Source organism: Plectropomus leopardus, chromosome 15, assembly GCF_008729295.1.
Source record: "Plectropomus leopardus isolate mb chromosome 15, YSFRI_Pleo_2.0, whole genome shotgun sequence".
Lineage (NCBI taxonomy): Eukaryota > Metazoa > Chordata > Actinopteri > Perciformes > Serranidae > Plectropomus > Plectropomus leopardus.
Genome location: NC_056477.1, coordinates 2672998 through 2686819, shown reverse-complemented (window position 1 = coordinate 2686819; position 13822 = coordinate 2672998). Strand labels below are relative to the sequence as shown.

At 42.6% G+C, this 13822-nt stretch overlaps 1 protein-coding gene across 1 annotated transcript in view; it reads right to left on the bottom strand.

Annotated features, from left to right (window-relative positions):
• Positions 1-1797: 1797 nt before the first annotated feature.
• LOC121954762 (pro-neuregulin-3, membrane-bound isoform) overlaps positions 1798-13822 on the bottom strand; it is a 429094-nt gene continuing 417069 nt past the window's right edge. The window contains exons 7-9 of the mRNA XM_042502457.1: positions 12905-13020; positions 8752-8937; positions 1798-2637 (exon numbers count right to left, since the gene is read on the bottom strand). Coding sequence (XP_042358391.1) covers positions 1992-2637; positions 8752-8937; positions 12905-13020 — 948 coding nt within the window. The 3' untranslated portion in view covers positions 1798-1991. The remainder of the gene's footprint in view (positions 2638-8751; positions 8938-12904; positions 13021-13822) is intronic.

Below are 13822 nucleotides of genomic sequence, written 5' to 3'. Positions count from 1 at the left end.
TTTGGGTGCTTTTCACATCGCACATCATGGATTTTCCCAGAGGCATTTGTGGCACCTGGGTGCTTTATACCAACACTGCAGCATTTACCAATGCGTTTGTCACCGAACTTACACATCACAGCATTTAAGCCACTGAACCTGGTGGGTTTTCTTTTCACAAAACCAAACCTGTTTTTTTACGACACGTTAGTGTTTAAACCGCCGAACCTGCATATTTTTAACTGAAACTTTGCAGCATTTCCCAATGGTGTTAAAGCTACTGTACAATCCAGCCACACATTAACCACAGCAACGTCAAGAAATGTGAAGTTTCAACGTAAGTACACATGTAACATAGCCGTGGTTTGCAGAAATGTACAATACAAACATTTTTTTCTGGCCATTGGATGGGTTAAGTATGGCATTTTGAAATTAAAACACATTTTAAAACATTATTCATCGTTGATTTCTGTATTCTAGGCAGCATGGTGAAAAGAGGGAACTACCAGCTAACTTTGAAAACTGTAGACCAGATAAGTACAGCATATCGGCGTAAACCACACTGATGTTATCCAGCATGCACGTTTGGACATGGTGCTGCTCTGAAGGGGTCAAAATGTCTTCCAAGCAATCAACCAAAAACAACTGTTATTTTGAAAAAAATCTTTACCAGAATTGCAACCATTTTTTTTACTTTTTGTCACCAGAAACATTTGGCTGTAAGTTCATACAGAGATTCAAAAGCTTCCAATTCATAGGATACAACATAGAGACATTTATTTGTTTCATTACCCAAACCGTGTGGTTCTCCCTCCCATCAGCCCCAGAAAGCAGCATTGTTCATTAATAACCAAAAATGGAAAACAAAAAGAAACTAAAAAAATGTCAGATTAGCTCCTGTGGTGCCCCTTAGCCCTCTGTCCTTCCTTTGTCCTTCTGTCCATTCATCCGACCATCCAACCAAAACCGAAAAATAATGCACGGGTGAGTGTGTGCGCATATGTGTGTGAAAATATCATTTGTAACAAAAACAAAAATAATCTAGATTGGTTTGAAACATTGGCCAAATGGGAGTCAGCATCTGCGCTGTCTTTTACAATCCGCCCTCCCAAGTCTGACCGAAGAAGTTGTTTCCTGTTTTTTTCTTTTTCTCCCTCTCTTCTCTTGCTTGCACTTTAGCACACACACACAAACACACACACACACACACACACACACACACACACACACACACACACACACACACACACACACACACACACACACACACACACACAGACACACATGAGGCCGGGGAGTTTTTGTTTTGTGTCGTAAATCCTCAAAGTGTTGTTGGACCCCACAGAGGGCTGTACTGTAATTCTTGGCTGGGTAGACGAGTTTTCAAAAGGCCAGAGGGGGGAAATTGGTGTGGATGCTCCTTCCGTGTTGGCCGTTTTCGGATTCTGCGTCGGCTCACAGAATCACGGCACGCGGACGTGCTGCGGGACGTTGATGAAGTTCTCTCGTCAGAATTGAGCCAGAAACCGAAATGTGACAGAGTTAATACAAAACAGGGAGATGAAAAAAAAAAGAAACATAGTTACGTCATTCCTGTGTTCTTCAACTTTGTACTTGGTCACTTTTGAATTCCATATATTTATATCCATATATATTTATATATATATTTTTATATATTCTTTTTACAATTAAAAACACCATGGAGTTGACAGACTATTTGGTTTCTTTTTGTCTAAGTAGAAGTGTTTGTCTTGTTTTGTAAATAAATGCATGTAAATATTTTTTTTTTTCTCTTTTTCCATACTGTCAGTCGGTGTAAAGGCGGCCACTCGAGAAGTGTTTGTATGTTTGTATCCATACAGTATGCATATCAAGAGCACATTTTCAGATTTCCATGATATTACTTTTTTGTTTTTTTTTTTTAATTTCCATTCGCGTCCCACAGATGCAGAACACCAGAGTCTGTCAAACACTGTCAAACCGAGAGGGGGAATGTCTGAGACGGTGTCCTTTCATTGGCTGGTTTGGCCCAGGTCTCTGTGTGATATGCTGGGGCTGAGCAGCTGGGTCTGCGTGGGTCCGTTACAGCTCAGCGCTCCGGCACTTCCTCCGTTAAGGTTCAGGAAGCAAACAGTTTCTCTGGCCTCCACCAAGGTGGCTGCCGATCCCCCGATCACGCCGTCTTCTTGCTTCCTGTGAGCCAACGCCAACGCCCTGAGCTGCTCCTGCGCCTCCTCCAGCAGCAGCGCCACCTCATCCTGCTGCTGACCGATGGCAGATGAGCAGGAAGTGGCGTATGCTGCCTTCTCTCTCCTCGTTTCCTTGCAGGGCACTGCTCCGCAGGTGGATGACATCGCTGTGGTTGCGGGTGTGACGCTGGTTTGCATACAAGACACCTCGCTGTCGTGGTGGCACTGCACGGAGGGGATGATGGGGATAGAGCAGGAGCGAAAGGGAGGAGGCGGGGAGTGGCTGTGACGGCGCCCAGGCCGGCGTAGGCTGCGGGTGTTGGGGTTGGGATCGGTGTGCTCGGACGGTGCGCCTGAACGCACCTCCATGCGGCCGCTCCAAGGCGACGATGTCTTCATGGAAACAGGAGTTTGCATATGTAGGAAGGCATCTCGTCTGGGGTCGTCACACTGGTTCTCTACCTGGCAACTAGAGAAAGCGGGAAACGGGGAGTGACAGACAAAAAGAAGAGAAAGAAGCAAAGGTTATTCAGCCGGAGAAAAACTTCCTCACTTCACCTAAGAAGTCATTATGTCTTTGAGTGCGATTTCGACTAGATCGCCTTTTCAAACTCCCACGCCAAAACCCAGGCAGAATACACAGAAGGACAGCTCTCCGCCCTTTGCCATCACACAGGCTAACAGAGGCTGCTGTGAGGGAAGGAGACGGGCCTGACATCTTTCTTTCATCTCTTTATATCTGAGTCCACACACACACACGCACACACACTCACACACACAAAAATCCAAAAACCTCAAGGCCCTTATATAAGCGAAAAGGTAACACAGAGTTCACTTTTAATAATATTGATTTAATGAATAAGTATGTTCAGAAATGGTTGTTTTAAGTTTAAGGTGTTCAGCTTCGGTCAAGGATGATGACGAGGTAAACAGGCATCATGTGCGGTAATTTCTATTGATTTTTTTTTCTCCTTTTCAGTAGTTTTAGGTCAAGACTGTTTGCTTTGTTTGAAAATCCTTTTTTGTGTCACTCTTGCTGAGAGATTGTATAACTGCACTGATTCGTAAATCTTGTCTGTATTTTTCATCTTTTAATCTCTGCCCTCAGCCATACCTGCACCTGCATCTTCCTCCGTGTTCCCTCACCTCCCCATTTGTCTTGCATGTGCACTCCGTATGTGCTCACGTTATTTTTGTAGCTTCTCATATCAAGTCATCAAACGATCCCCTTTTGCACATCGTGGCCATTCAGTCAGTCTGTCCCTGTTTGTTTGTGCTCAACTTCATACATTGTACATTCCTGATATCTGCTCATTCACCATTACATTTACATGACACCAAAAAACATGTTATGGGGAAAAAGTCACAGTTTACATGTGTTTCCTGATTTTTCCCCACATCGTGACCACAATGGACCCAGTTTTTCCTTAGAGGAGGAATTTATATTTGAATTTAATTCTTCAGATGCAGAGACAGCCATGTTTCGACGTATAGAAGCTACTATTCTTCATTTGGTGTCAGTTTCAGTTTAGTTGGACTTTGGATTTGGATCCTTTGGATCATTCTGGATGTAGAGACGCACCGCTGTGAGTAATCGTGTTCTCTGGCACCCCACCGCACTGCTCCCACTGCGATACTTTCCCTATTTGAAGCTTTCATGTAATATTCTAAAAATCTCATTAAAAACCTTGTTACATGTATGCAGAGCAAATTGGCCCTCGAGAATAATGTCCATATTGAATCTGCAAAATCCTAAACTTTTTTTCAGAGACTACAATATCTACACGCCAACTATGGTATGGTTAATGTTAGTAAAAGACTGCAAAGGTCAAATTAACTGTGGTATAAGCCTGTGCTCCTCATGTTATGTTGTTACTGGCAGCGCTATAACCTTCAATGTTTCATGCACACACGTGATCCGTTCTGTCTGGCCGCGATCTCAAGTGACGCCGCCCGTGTGCGTTGCATGTGGACGTGCCCGATGCAATCCGGCCGTCCGCCAGTGTATGATAACAGCGGCATCGGTTCTGTCCGAGTGTGTTCTCGTCTGCCATCCAGCCATGTTCTGGTTGGACGTGGAAGGTGGTTTTGGCATCACACCTGTATGCCAAAAGCACTGACAGAGCGACTCTATTTGATGAGTGCAGAGTGAGAACAGGCTGTACTGTCTAACGTAAAAACGTATTTGTTTAGTAGAGGTGAATGCCAACGTCAGGATTGGCTGAAGGAGTTTGTCTGTCAATGCAGGAACTCCCGCCCACAGCAAATCGAGACTGATCACATCTTCAGGACGGTCTTAACAGGCCAGCACAGATATCAGCTCATATAAATCACACATGAGTTATCTGTGTTTGAGTCCAGTTAAGCAACATTACACCAAGTCTCTGATCTGTATTTGGGTGTAACTCCCAGAGTCCAGACGTAATCTCTTTCTCCCCCTCTCTAAGACTGACCGTGCCCTTCGGTGCTATCAGTGCCTAAATCCAGCTGCATTATGGAGCGGAGCCTCATTATCTTTGTATAATAATTCATAATCCTCTGCAAACGCTAGCCTTTTCTGCCATGTCAAAATCCAACTTGGAGTCCCCTCTCCCTTATAATACCTCATCACACACACTAACGCGCTCCATCAAGGCGTGCAAAAATAGTGGTGGGAGGAGAAGGTGCCTTTTCAGACTCAAAGGAAATCACATTGTCCCTTTTATCGCCGCAGTATTTTTCAGAGAAATGAAAACCTCACCAAAAAAAAAAAAAAAAAAAAACCCACAGTGGAGATTTAGTGGGGCCCACAGAGAGGATCCCGCGAGCGATAAGAGAGGATGATGCGAGGGTGCTAATTCCCAAGATAACATTCACAGACAAATCTCTCTTTTGATGTGTTGAAACACAATCAGATTGCAAAAATCTATGAAGCAGAGTTCAAATATAGACCCTGGAGCGACGAGGGAGCAGCTGGAGGGGTATTACAGGGAGATTGTGCGCAAGTGAGGTGAGATAAGTGACTGGGCTTTTATCTTTTACAGGAGCTCATTACATGTACAAGTGTTAACAGTCATTTTCATTAATCCATTCCCCCACGGATACTTTCTTAATATATCTCATCTGTTTGCTGCTAAAGTCAAAGTTAAATCTTTATGTAATGTGACGCAGCGACCTTGTAACTCTGAGAAATGTTGCAGAGAAGCACACATGTAGACGTGGATGCCCACGCAGAGACATACAGGTGCTGCCTAACTGAAGGCTGTTACATACTGCGCAACAAACTTTGAGAGGAAGGGAGAAGTCTGCATGTTTCAAAAGAAATACTGCAAACAGTGGACGAAAATACAAAAATGCGTGCAGTCCCTCCGTCAGCCATTTTGGAGACAGCTTTATCTTAAAATAGTACTAACAACAGAGGACATTCTGTCTCCCTGTCAGCCATTTTGTTGAGATAACACTAGGCTTTCTCTAACAGGCATGGAATAGAACGGGAAACCTTTCTTTAAAGCCTTTTGGAGCTGTCATGTGCTATCTGCACACTCCTCCATCACATCCTTTTACTGTCGCTGTTTCCTTCTCCTTTTACTATATTTTTGAACGCTTTCGGTCTGTGTCAGAATGGATTCACAACTGGTTGTCTCTCTATTTCTGTCTCTGTCTCTGCATCTCTCCCTGCGTCTCTATGCAGTCATGGTCAAAATGTCTCCATGGCAACCCAGACTGCCATACTATGGGAGAGGGAGTTTGCCGTCTCTCCGTCCATCTGCTGTTTTGTGAAATTGTACATTAGAGAGTGAATGAGTGCGTGACTTTTGGAGTGAGTTTCGTCGGTACGTCCCAAACTGTCTGAGTCATGCTCTAGGGGAAGGGGCAAAAAATTTAAAAATGTGAAAACAGAACTGCATTTGGGCAGCAGAGGACACTTGTAATGATCGGAAGACATTCGGGGCAACCGGAGGACACCTGATTGATATTTTCACTGACCAGGGGACACTTAGGGTGACAATATGGCAAAAGGGCTGACCAGGGGATTATATGGGCCAACCGTAGGTCACCTCATCTGGCACTTCAGTCGATCAGAGAACACACTCCTTGATGAGACATGGACAAGAGGCTTGGGCCTAACTAGGGGACCTTTGTCTGAACAAAAAGACCCAACCCATTCTCACTCAGAACCGTGCTTTCAGCATACAAGCGTGACGCCAAAAGCCACCCTATGTGTCTGACAGGAACACGGCTGGATGGTGTCAGATGAGAACGTGCGTGGACAGAACCAGTGGTGTTGTTATTATACACTGGCGGATGGCCAGAGGGTACTGGGCGCGTCCTCATGCGACGTGCATGGGCTGCGCCAATTAAGAATGCAGCTGGATGAGACCTTGAGTAGTAAAAGTGCTTGCGCCCGTCTGTGTGCGCACAGCTGGTTAGGTCTTTATTAGCGTGCTATTTTGAGGCAGCAGAAAGCAGCTGCACCACTGACCAACAAAAGTCTGGTCTAAAGTCAGAGTGGCGCAGTATTTTACTGTTACTGAAAGGGTGCAATATCCAGGTAGTAAAATGTGCCTAGATAGACGGGTTTGCAATGTGCATACACTCATGGGGACACAGGCATGTGTTAGGGGTAGGTAATATAATACAATACATCACTAAAGTGGAAAAAAATTGAATTCTGTAAAATGTGAACATAGCAGAGAGCAGAGCAGAGCAGCTGTCCATCTCCCCATTAAGAGAGATGCAGTGCACATTTACACAAAAGTAACAGTGTAACATTGTTGCTTATTTCAGAGCTAAAAGTGTAATTCTGTTTCCTCTGTCAACTTTATAACTAGAGTTTTAAGTTTTGCTGCAGAAGTGTCCCTCACCGTAGTATTACTGCTGCTTCAACTGCATTTCTTTCAGCAGTGCACCAGGTGCAGGTTCACCTGGCATTTAAAGGGAATGGGAGATGACACTCTAAATTCAAATTATGCCAAAAACAGACCTATGATTAACTGAGGTACTAAATACAACCCCTTTGCCCCCCGCGCCTTAATTTTCACCCAGATTATGAGCTGCCGCAAAAGTGTAGTCTGACACGGCCCACTTGCACTGTACACTTTAGACCATGCGCTATAGATCATTTAAATAGGGCCCAGCGACACTTACGGGGGGCACTCGGGCCAAATTAAGGACACTTAGGCCAACCAGAGAGCCCTTATTCTGACCCGGCACTCACTTGAGTACAGACTTTGGGTTTCTAGAGGACACTTGGGCTGACCAGAGGACACTTGAGTGGCACTGGGGCCGACGATGAGAGCACTTGTGTTGAGGAGATGCAGAATTAAGCAGCTCAAGTGTCCCTCTTTAGTGACATTCGAGCAAAAAAGAAGCAGGAACTTCCTGCTTAAAAGAAGATTAAAACAAAAGGAAACTTGTGTGCTAGGAGCAAAAGGAACAAGGGGACGCCACCACTTTGTCCCCCTGTGTGCACATCACTGAATTTACTGTATGCAAGCTATTTTTGTGCATGTGTGCTCAATGCATGCTTTTTTTTTGTCCAGCTATGTCTATCTGTGCTCAGTCTTTATATTAGTATGCATGTAGGTCATGTGGAGCTTTATCCTGAGCCGGGGCCGCTGGGACCTGAACGCCTGAAGTGAGGCTTGCCGGTCCAGGTGGGTAAAGCACTGACTCATGACCCACCAAAAATGGGTCAAAGCACAGCACCTTTCACACTGAATACATTTCTTGCCGATCATTCGCGCGCCGATCATTTGCGCACCACCACCCCCCCCCCCCCCCGGATTCTGTACACATGCGGTTTTGCCTGAGAAGTGTAACCCCACTGTGTTACATTTGAATGCCAGGATTGAATTGTTGTCTACCTGCTAAGCCTGGCATTAAAGAGCTGAGAATTGGAATTTAGTGCGAGCTTGACAAGATGTCAGAGAGGAAAAGCGAGGGAGTGAGTGAGAGAGAGAGAGAGAGAGAGAGGGGGAGGAATCTGGATGTGCAGCCTGTATCGTGTCCTTAAAAGCACAAGCACCCGGCGAAGCAGTTCCTTTGAACTTGTGCCACTGTACTGCAGACCACAACGTAACGTGACCTTGTTTTTATCTTTGCTCAGCAGATTGGAAAACAAAGGGACGGAGGGGGGTGAGTAAAGGAGGTTAAAAAAAGAAAAGAAATGCAGTCTTTTTTTTGGAAAGAAAAAAAAAAATCACAGAATTGGCTTTGAAATATCCACTCTTGAAATGAAATCCGAGGCTTTGTCCGTGGTGGGCCTGTATTTTTCAGTTAGTGGCTTTCATTGAAATGACTCAGCACATGGAGGATACAGCAAAGAAGTAAAGTGGAGACGGTAAGAAATAGAGAAGAAAGTGAGGATAAAACCTTGAAATACTCGAGATCCTTAAGCTGTAATTACACCTAAAACAGCCTCTGTCTGTGTGCACAGAAAGAGCCTGTAAACACAGTAAGCCTCAGTTGTCTGAACTACACTAAAATATAGATATAACACGCAGATGTACTGATGTATGCACATATTCAATGGCCAAATGTGAATGTTCACAAAATATGAAGTAATTTATTGTCCTGAAGACCTTCATTATGTTCTCCTCACCCTCTTTGCGCTTCGGACTCCCTCTCGGATGAGTCTACTTCCTGGAGGTGTTGGTAAGCGGGGCCTGAATACTTGGATCCTCCAATTGGATTAAGCCTTCCCCTGGGTATGGGCGGGGTCCTACGTGGAGCCGACCAATGGGCTGACCGGGTTCTCTGATCCGGGCTGTGAGACAAGGACCCACTTCTAAGAAAACAAAAACAAAAAAAATGCAGGAGTTATTATTTAATATGAAATCAGTTTATTTAATGCTTGTCAAGTATGAAGACATACAGAATATAATCTTTTGTTTTATATCATTTGTATATCCATCACCGAAGCAAGTTACGACAATGATATAAGAATGCAGACCCCCATCTGAGAAGATTTTTGTTGTTGGTCATAATTCAGTCCATCTAAAGGTCACTATATTTTAGCATTATTTAGTCGGTAATATTTTATGTTGGTCAATTTTGGAATTATTTGGAAATATCAGCAGTCAGGTAAAAGTCATTTGAACATCTGCAGAGAAGTCTAGAAAAGTTTGCAGGTGTGCCAGCAATACAGGGAGTTAAAATCTAAGTGTGTCCTTGATTACAAAATTTTAATCTTAGGGTTGAGGCAAATATTATGTTAAAAACAACTTTTTAGGTCACAGTTTTACTAGCTTTTCCAAAAAAATGATGAGACAGCTCAATGCTAGCTGACAAGAATGCGCATCTGGCACACAACACTCTGTAACCCCATTTTCACCAACATGGAACTGATTCCGATCCAGTTTCTGAACCTAAATTTGAACCATGTTGAACATTTCCACCATAAATAAATGAGCTGAAAACTCGAAAAGGCGTTTTTTTGGTTGGAACAATTAAAAATTCTGGGTTTTCCTTGACCTTAAGTGCGAAACATGACTACATCAGTTGGCATATCATGTTCTACAGGTTGAAAAAAGAGAAAATAGAAAACAGAGAATAGAGAAAGCAGCAATGGAGAACTCGAGAAAAGAGCTTTCATTAATATTAAAACAAATATTTGTAATAAAAGGACAATTTTGCAGGTAGCTTACTTCAGTTGTGAATTTTACAACCCCATGGGCTGATGACACATTCTTGAGTACAATAGTTTTGCTCAAAATGGATGGAAACGTGGGCTGGTTTGCTTGATAGCACCGACATTTCCAAGAATCCCGAATGGAACCAGTTCAAGACCCAGAGCTGATTTCGTAAAAAAGTGGTATCTTTGACGCAGGACGTAAGGTGCTCCCTTCGGTTTGAATACCAAGTTTTTAGGGGAGTTCCATTAATTGGTAGCATCATGCCACTGCCACTGTTGGTCTTTTCTCTCAATCTTTGAGTGGACCACAATTTGGAGGATCACGTCCAACTATTTAATGACAGTCTGTGTGGGATTGGATCTCAAATTTTGGACCCATTAAGACCTCTGGTGAGCAGTTAAAAGAATATTCTCGTCTGTATCAACATGTCCACTGTTGAAAAGCTTTAGTATATGAAAACATATTGGTCTGTTTAAATATTAATTTAGTTTTCAAGCCAACAGTCGAAGGAACTGAGCAGCACAGGAACCAAAACCCCACAACCCTTTGGCACATTTCTTTTAATTAACTGTTGCATGACTGTGATACTGTTGGATAGGAAGCATTCATGAGTGAAGGGAAATAAAAAGTGGACAAAACTTGAGTTCCCAAAAAGGTTAATGGAAAGGGTTATAGGTTCAGAGAGTCATTAATATGACCTCTGGTTAGTTAAGATAAAAGGGTGATTTTCGACTTTAAGATGAATTAGTTCTATAACAGTAATTTCAAAGCATGGTGTGAAGTGCATTTTCCTCTTTGCTTACATACAATCTCTCCAAAGAGATTTTGGAGGCGGAAAATGTGTAAGTGCATTTTGACTTACTTTACTGAAGTAGCAAATGTCCTCTTCGGGCCCTCATTCATATTTAACTCTGCTGCTTTGAAGGAGAGATTTGCCTCTAAAAATGGGCTTCTTAGCCATAACAACTGGAAGCCGTGCTTACAGTCAGCCACTTAATAGTGTTGGCAGAGTTTTGTATAAAGGCATTTAAACGAGATATTTCCGAAAGACTGAATTAGCTTTGGCCAGTTTCTTTCTGGCTATTTTGGACTGTGGCATCCCAACACACTCTGCTATCCTGACAATAGTGTCCAAGTCTCCGCCTAAGCCGACGCAAACAAATAAACCCTGATTGCCCACTAAGAATGTCATTTGTGGTACGAGGAACAGACTGCCAGCCGGGTTATCTTGTGAACAACTCAGCGAGAAAAAAGGAGAAAGAAAAGTCTTGCAGCAGTTGTGCCAAAAGGTTAAGAGAAGTGGACTTTGTGGTTTGAAGGCTGTCTGATTGTATTTCTAGTTTGTCTGGGAAAATCTCTTCTCAACCACACGGCCTGGATCCCCTTGAAAAAAGCTGATTAACCCCTCGCTGCTCCAGTGGAGTTACTTAGCTGTTAGAGGTAGAAAAGTGAGAGCGCTGAGAGGCTCTCGGCTGTGAATGTCTGTGAGTGAACAAGCAACAAAGGAGAGTGATGTCAAAAAAAACGTAGGTGTGCATTTTACTCATTTCCCCCTGCGTCAACAAAAGTTTCATGTTGAATCCAAAATCATGCTTTTTGTTTTTTTAGGTTAAAACTATAAAAACAGAATGACGTACAAACCCAATCTGCAGGGGCTCCCTTCTCTTTGGCTCGGCTCTGTGAGTGTTCGTGTGTAGTGTAACAGAAAATCTAACCTTGGCAAAGAAGCGAATTCCAACTGTCAGAAGTGTGTGTTGCTGATGAACATGCCAACGCTCCAACACACCACTGAGCAGTGTGAAAGAAAGCTTACTGGGATTTACATGTCTGACTGGCTCATAAATCTTGGCACATGTGTTTCCCATTTTATCTCTGTCCCATCTCTTCTGTGTTCATGACTGTTATAGATATGCTTATTAACATGTTTATAGCTTTAATTATAATTACTATCATTCTTCTGAAAATCAGCAATTAGCTTTGGCTGCACTGTAATTCGGGTAATTCAATTTCTCTCCTCACTGCGTCCTGGCTGATTATAGGAAAGGACACTGACGCTGCCTATTGTTTGTACAATTAGCATTATATTTTTTCAGTGAACAGAGAGCGAAGCTGCATCTTCAGTGAAACATTACACCTGTGCTATCGGAAAGGATTGTGCTGCTTTTGCAGCTGCTAAACCTTTGTAAATGAGAGAAAAAGATAGCGTGCAATCTACAAAGATGCGCAAATGGTGAAATGCACGCAGACTGCATGCAAAATGCACTGCCAAGCAGATAGATGTATGTAAATGAGGGATTATTCAAAATATTCCTATGCAATAAGCCTCATTGCAAATACCATCTAATTCATAAAGATCATCGCTAATTGCCACAAGCAGTTACAGTGGTGCTATTTAACCCTTTGAAACCTGGACTGACAACAATTTCCTTGTGCTGCAGACACCTTTCACAAGCATTTAAACTTCCAAAATGAGAGCAAATTGGTTTGATTTCTTTGAAAAAAACATGGTGGGAAAGGCAATCGGCAATTTGGCAAGAAAAATATATAGATTTAATTATCATTATTATACATCTAAAAATTACCTTAGAGATAGAATATATGAATAATATCTATTGTATTATTATTGATTTGATATTTTTCCATGTAATTCTTTTTTTAATTTTCATTTTAACTTTTTTAAAAATCTACAATAATAAAGTTTATTATTATTATTATTATTATTATTATTATTATTATTATTATTATTATTATTATTATTATTATTATATTGTGTCAACTGCTGTGAGATGCTGAGTGGCAACTGTGGGCAACAAACAAAACTGACGCTTTCTGCAAAATGTTGTGCTCTTTGCACTTTATATAATGAAAAGTGGGTTCTGAAATATAGAGAAAAGCCTGAAACACTGAAAGATCCGCTTACTCAATTAAATGCAAAAGAAGGAAAATTGCGCTCAGCTGATGAACTTTGTGGGCGTGTTAGCACCGGCGAATTCTTTTGAGGATATGGTTCTTAAAAAGGAGCGATCGCAGGAGCTACTTCTGTGCAAATCTTGGTGCTATCCATTCTTTGTGGATCTTTGTGGATCTTTCTGGGCCTATGTGTGAAATTAAACATCATACCTGTGATGTTTGGCGGTGCCTCTGGAGCTGCTGCAGGGTGTAGTTGAGATGTTGCAGTGTGCAAAGCTGGACTCACAGACGTTTCCCTGGCGAGGCTGGGAGGAGCGTTTGCAGTACTGCAGAGACAAACAAGTACAAGAAGAAAGTTTTGTTGCAGTTAACAACTTGTGAGGAATCTTTCAGATAAATTACTGCCATGATGTTAGAGACATTTATTTTTACATCATACGATTCAAAGTGTTCCCTCTCTGTATAAAAAGTTCTCCATCTTAAGCGAGTATATTGAGATTTCTTAGATCTCTTCTATTAACTCCTCCAGCTCTTTCTCACACACTGAGAGCCTCGGGGAGGGGAGCGCCTGCCGCCTTGATTCTGGGAGCTGAATGTCAGAGGCTAAATGTAGTCTCGTTACATCTATTTCTGCCTTTCCTCAACATTATTCTTGCTGTTTTTTCCCAGGGATTGAGGTGAATGTACTGTGTGGAGAGGAGAGGGAAGTGGATGATTGTTTGATAAAATCAAAAGTATCAACGCCTTCAGTTCTGGCACAAATCCAAGATGTTCTCCTCCCAAGTTTTCACGTGGAGTACCGTGTCAACATAGTACGCTCCAGGTGTCCTCCTGCTTCTGCTGTTGACTTTCCGGGATGCTGCAACCAACGCTTGGATTTCACCAAAGCTTTCAGCGTTGTTTTCTTACGTAGAAATCACTGACAAAGAGACAGCATGTTTCTAAAGCGACACAGTTTGAGCTGATTGGCTTATGAGATAAAGGGAATGATAAGATGGTGTTACACCTACCAAGCAGCAGACCACTGTTCAAGACCAACAAACAACAAAAGCAGCTGCTTTTTAGTGAGTCATTGTTGCATTTCCAGCTGCTTTCTACATTTTATCAAATGTGGATGTTTATCGTGGA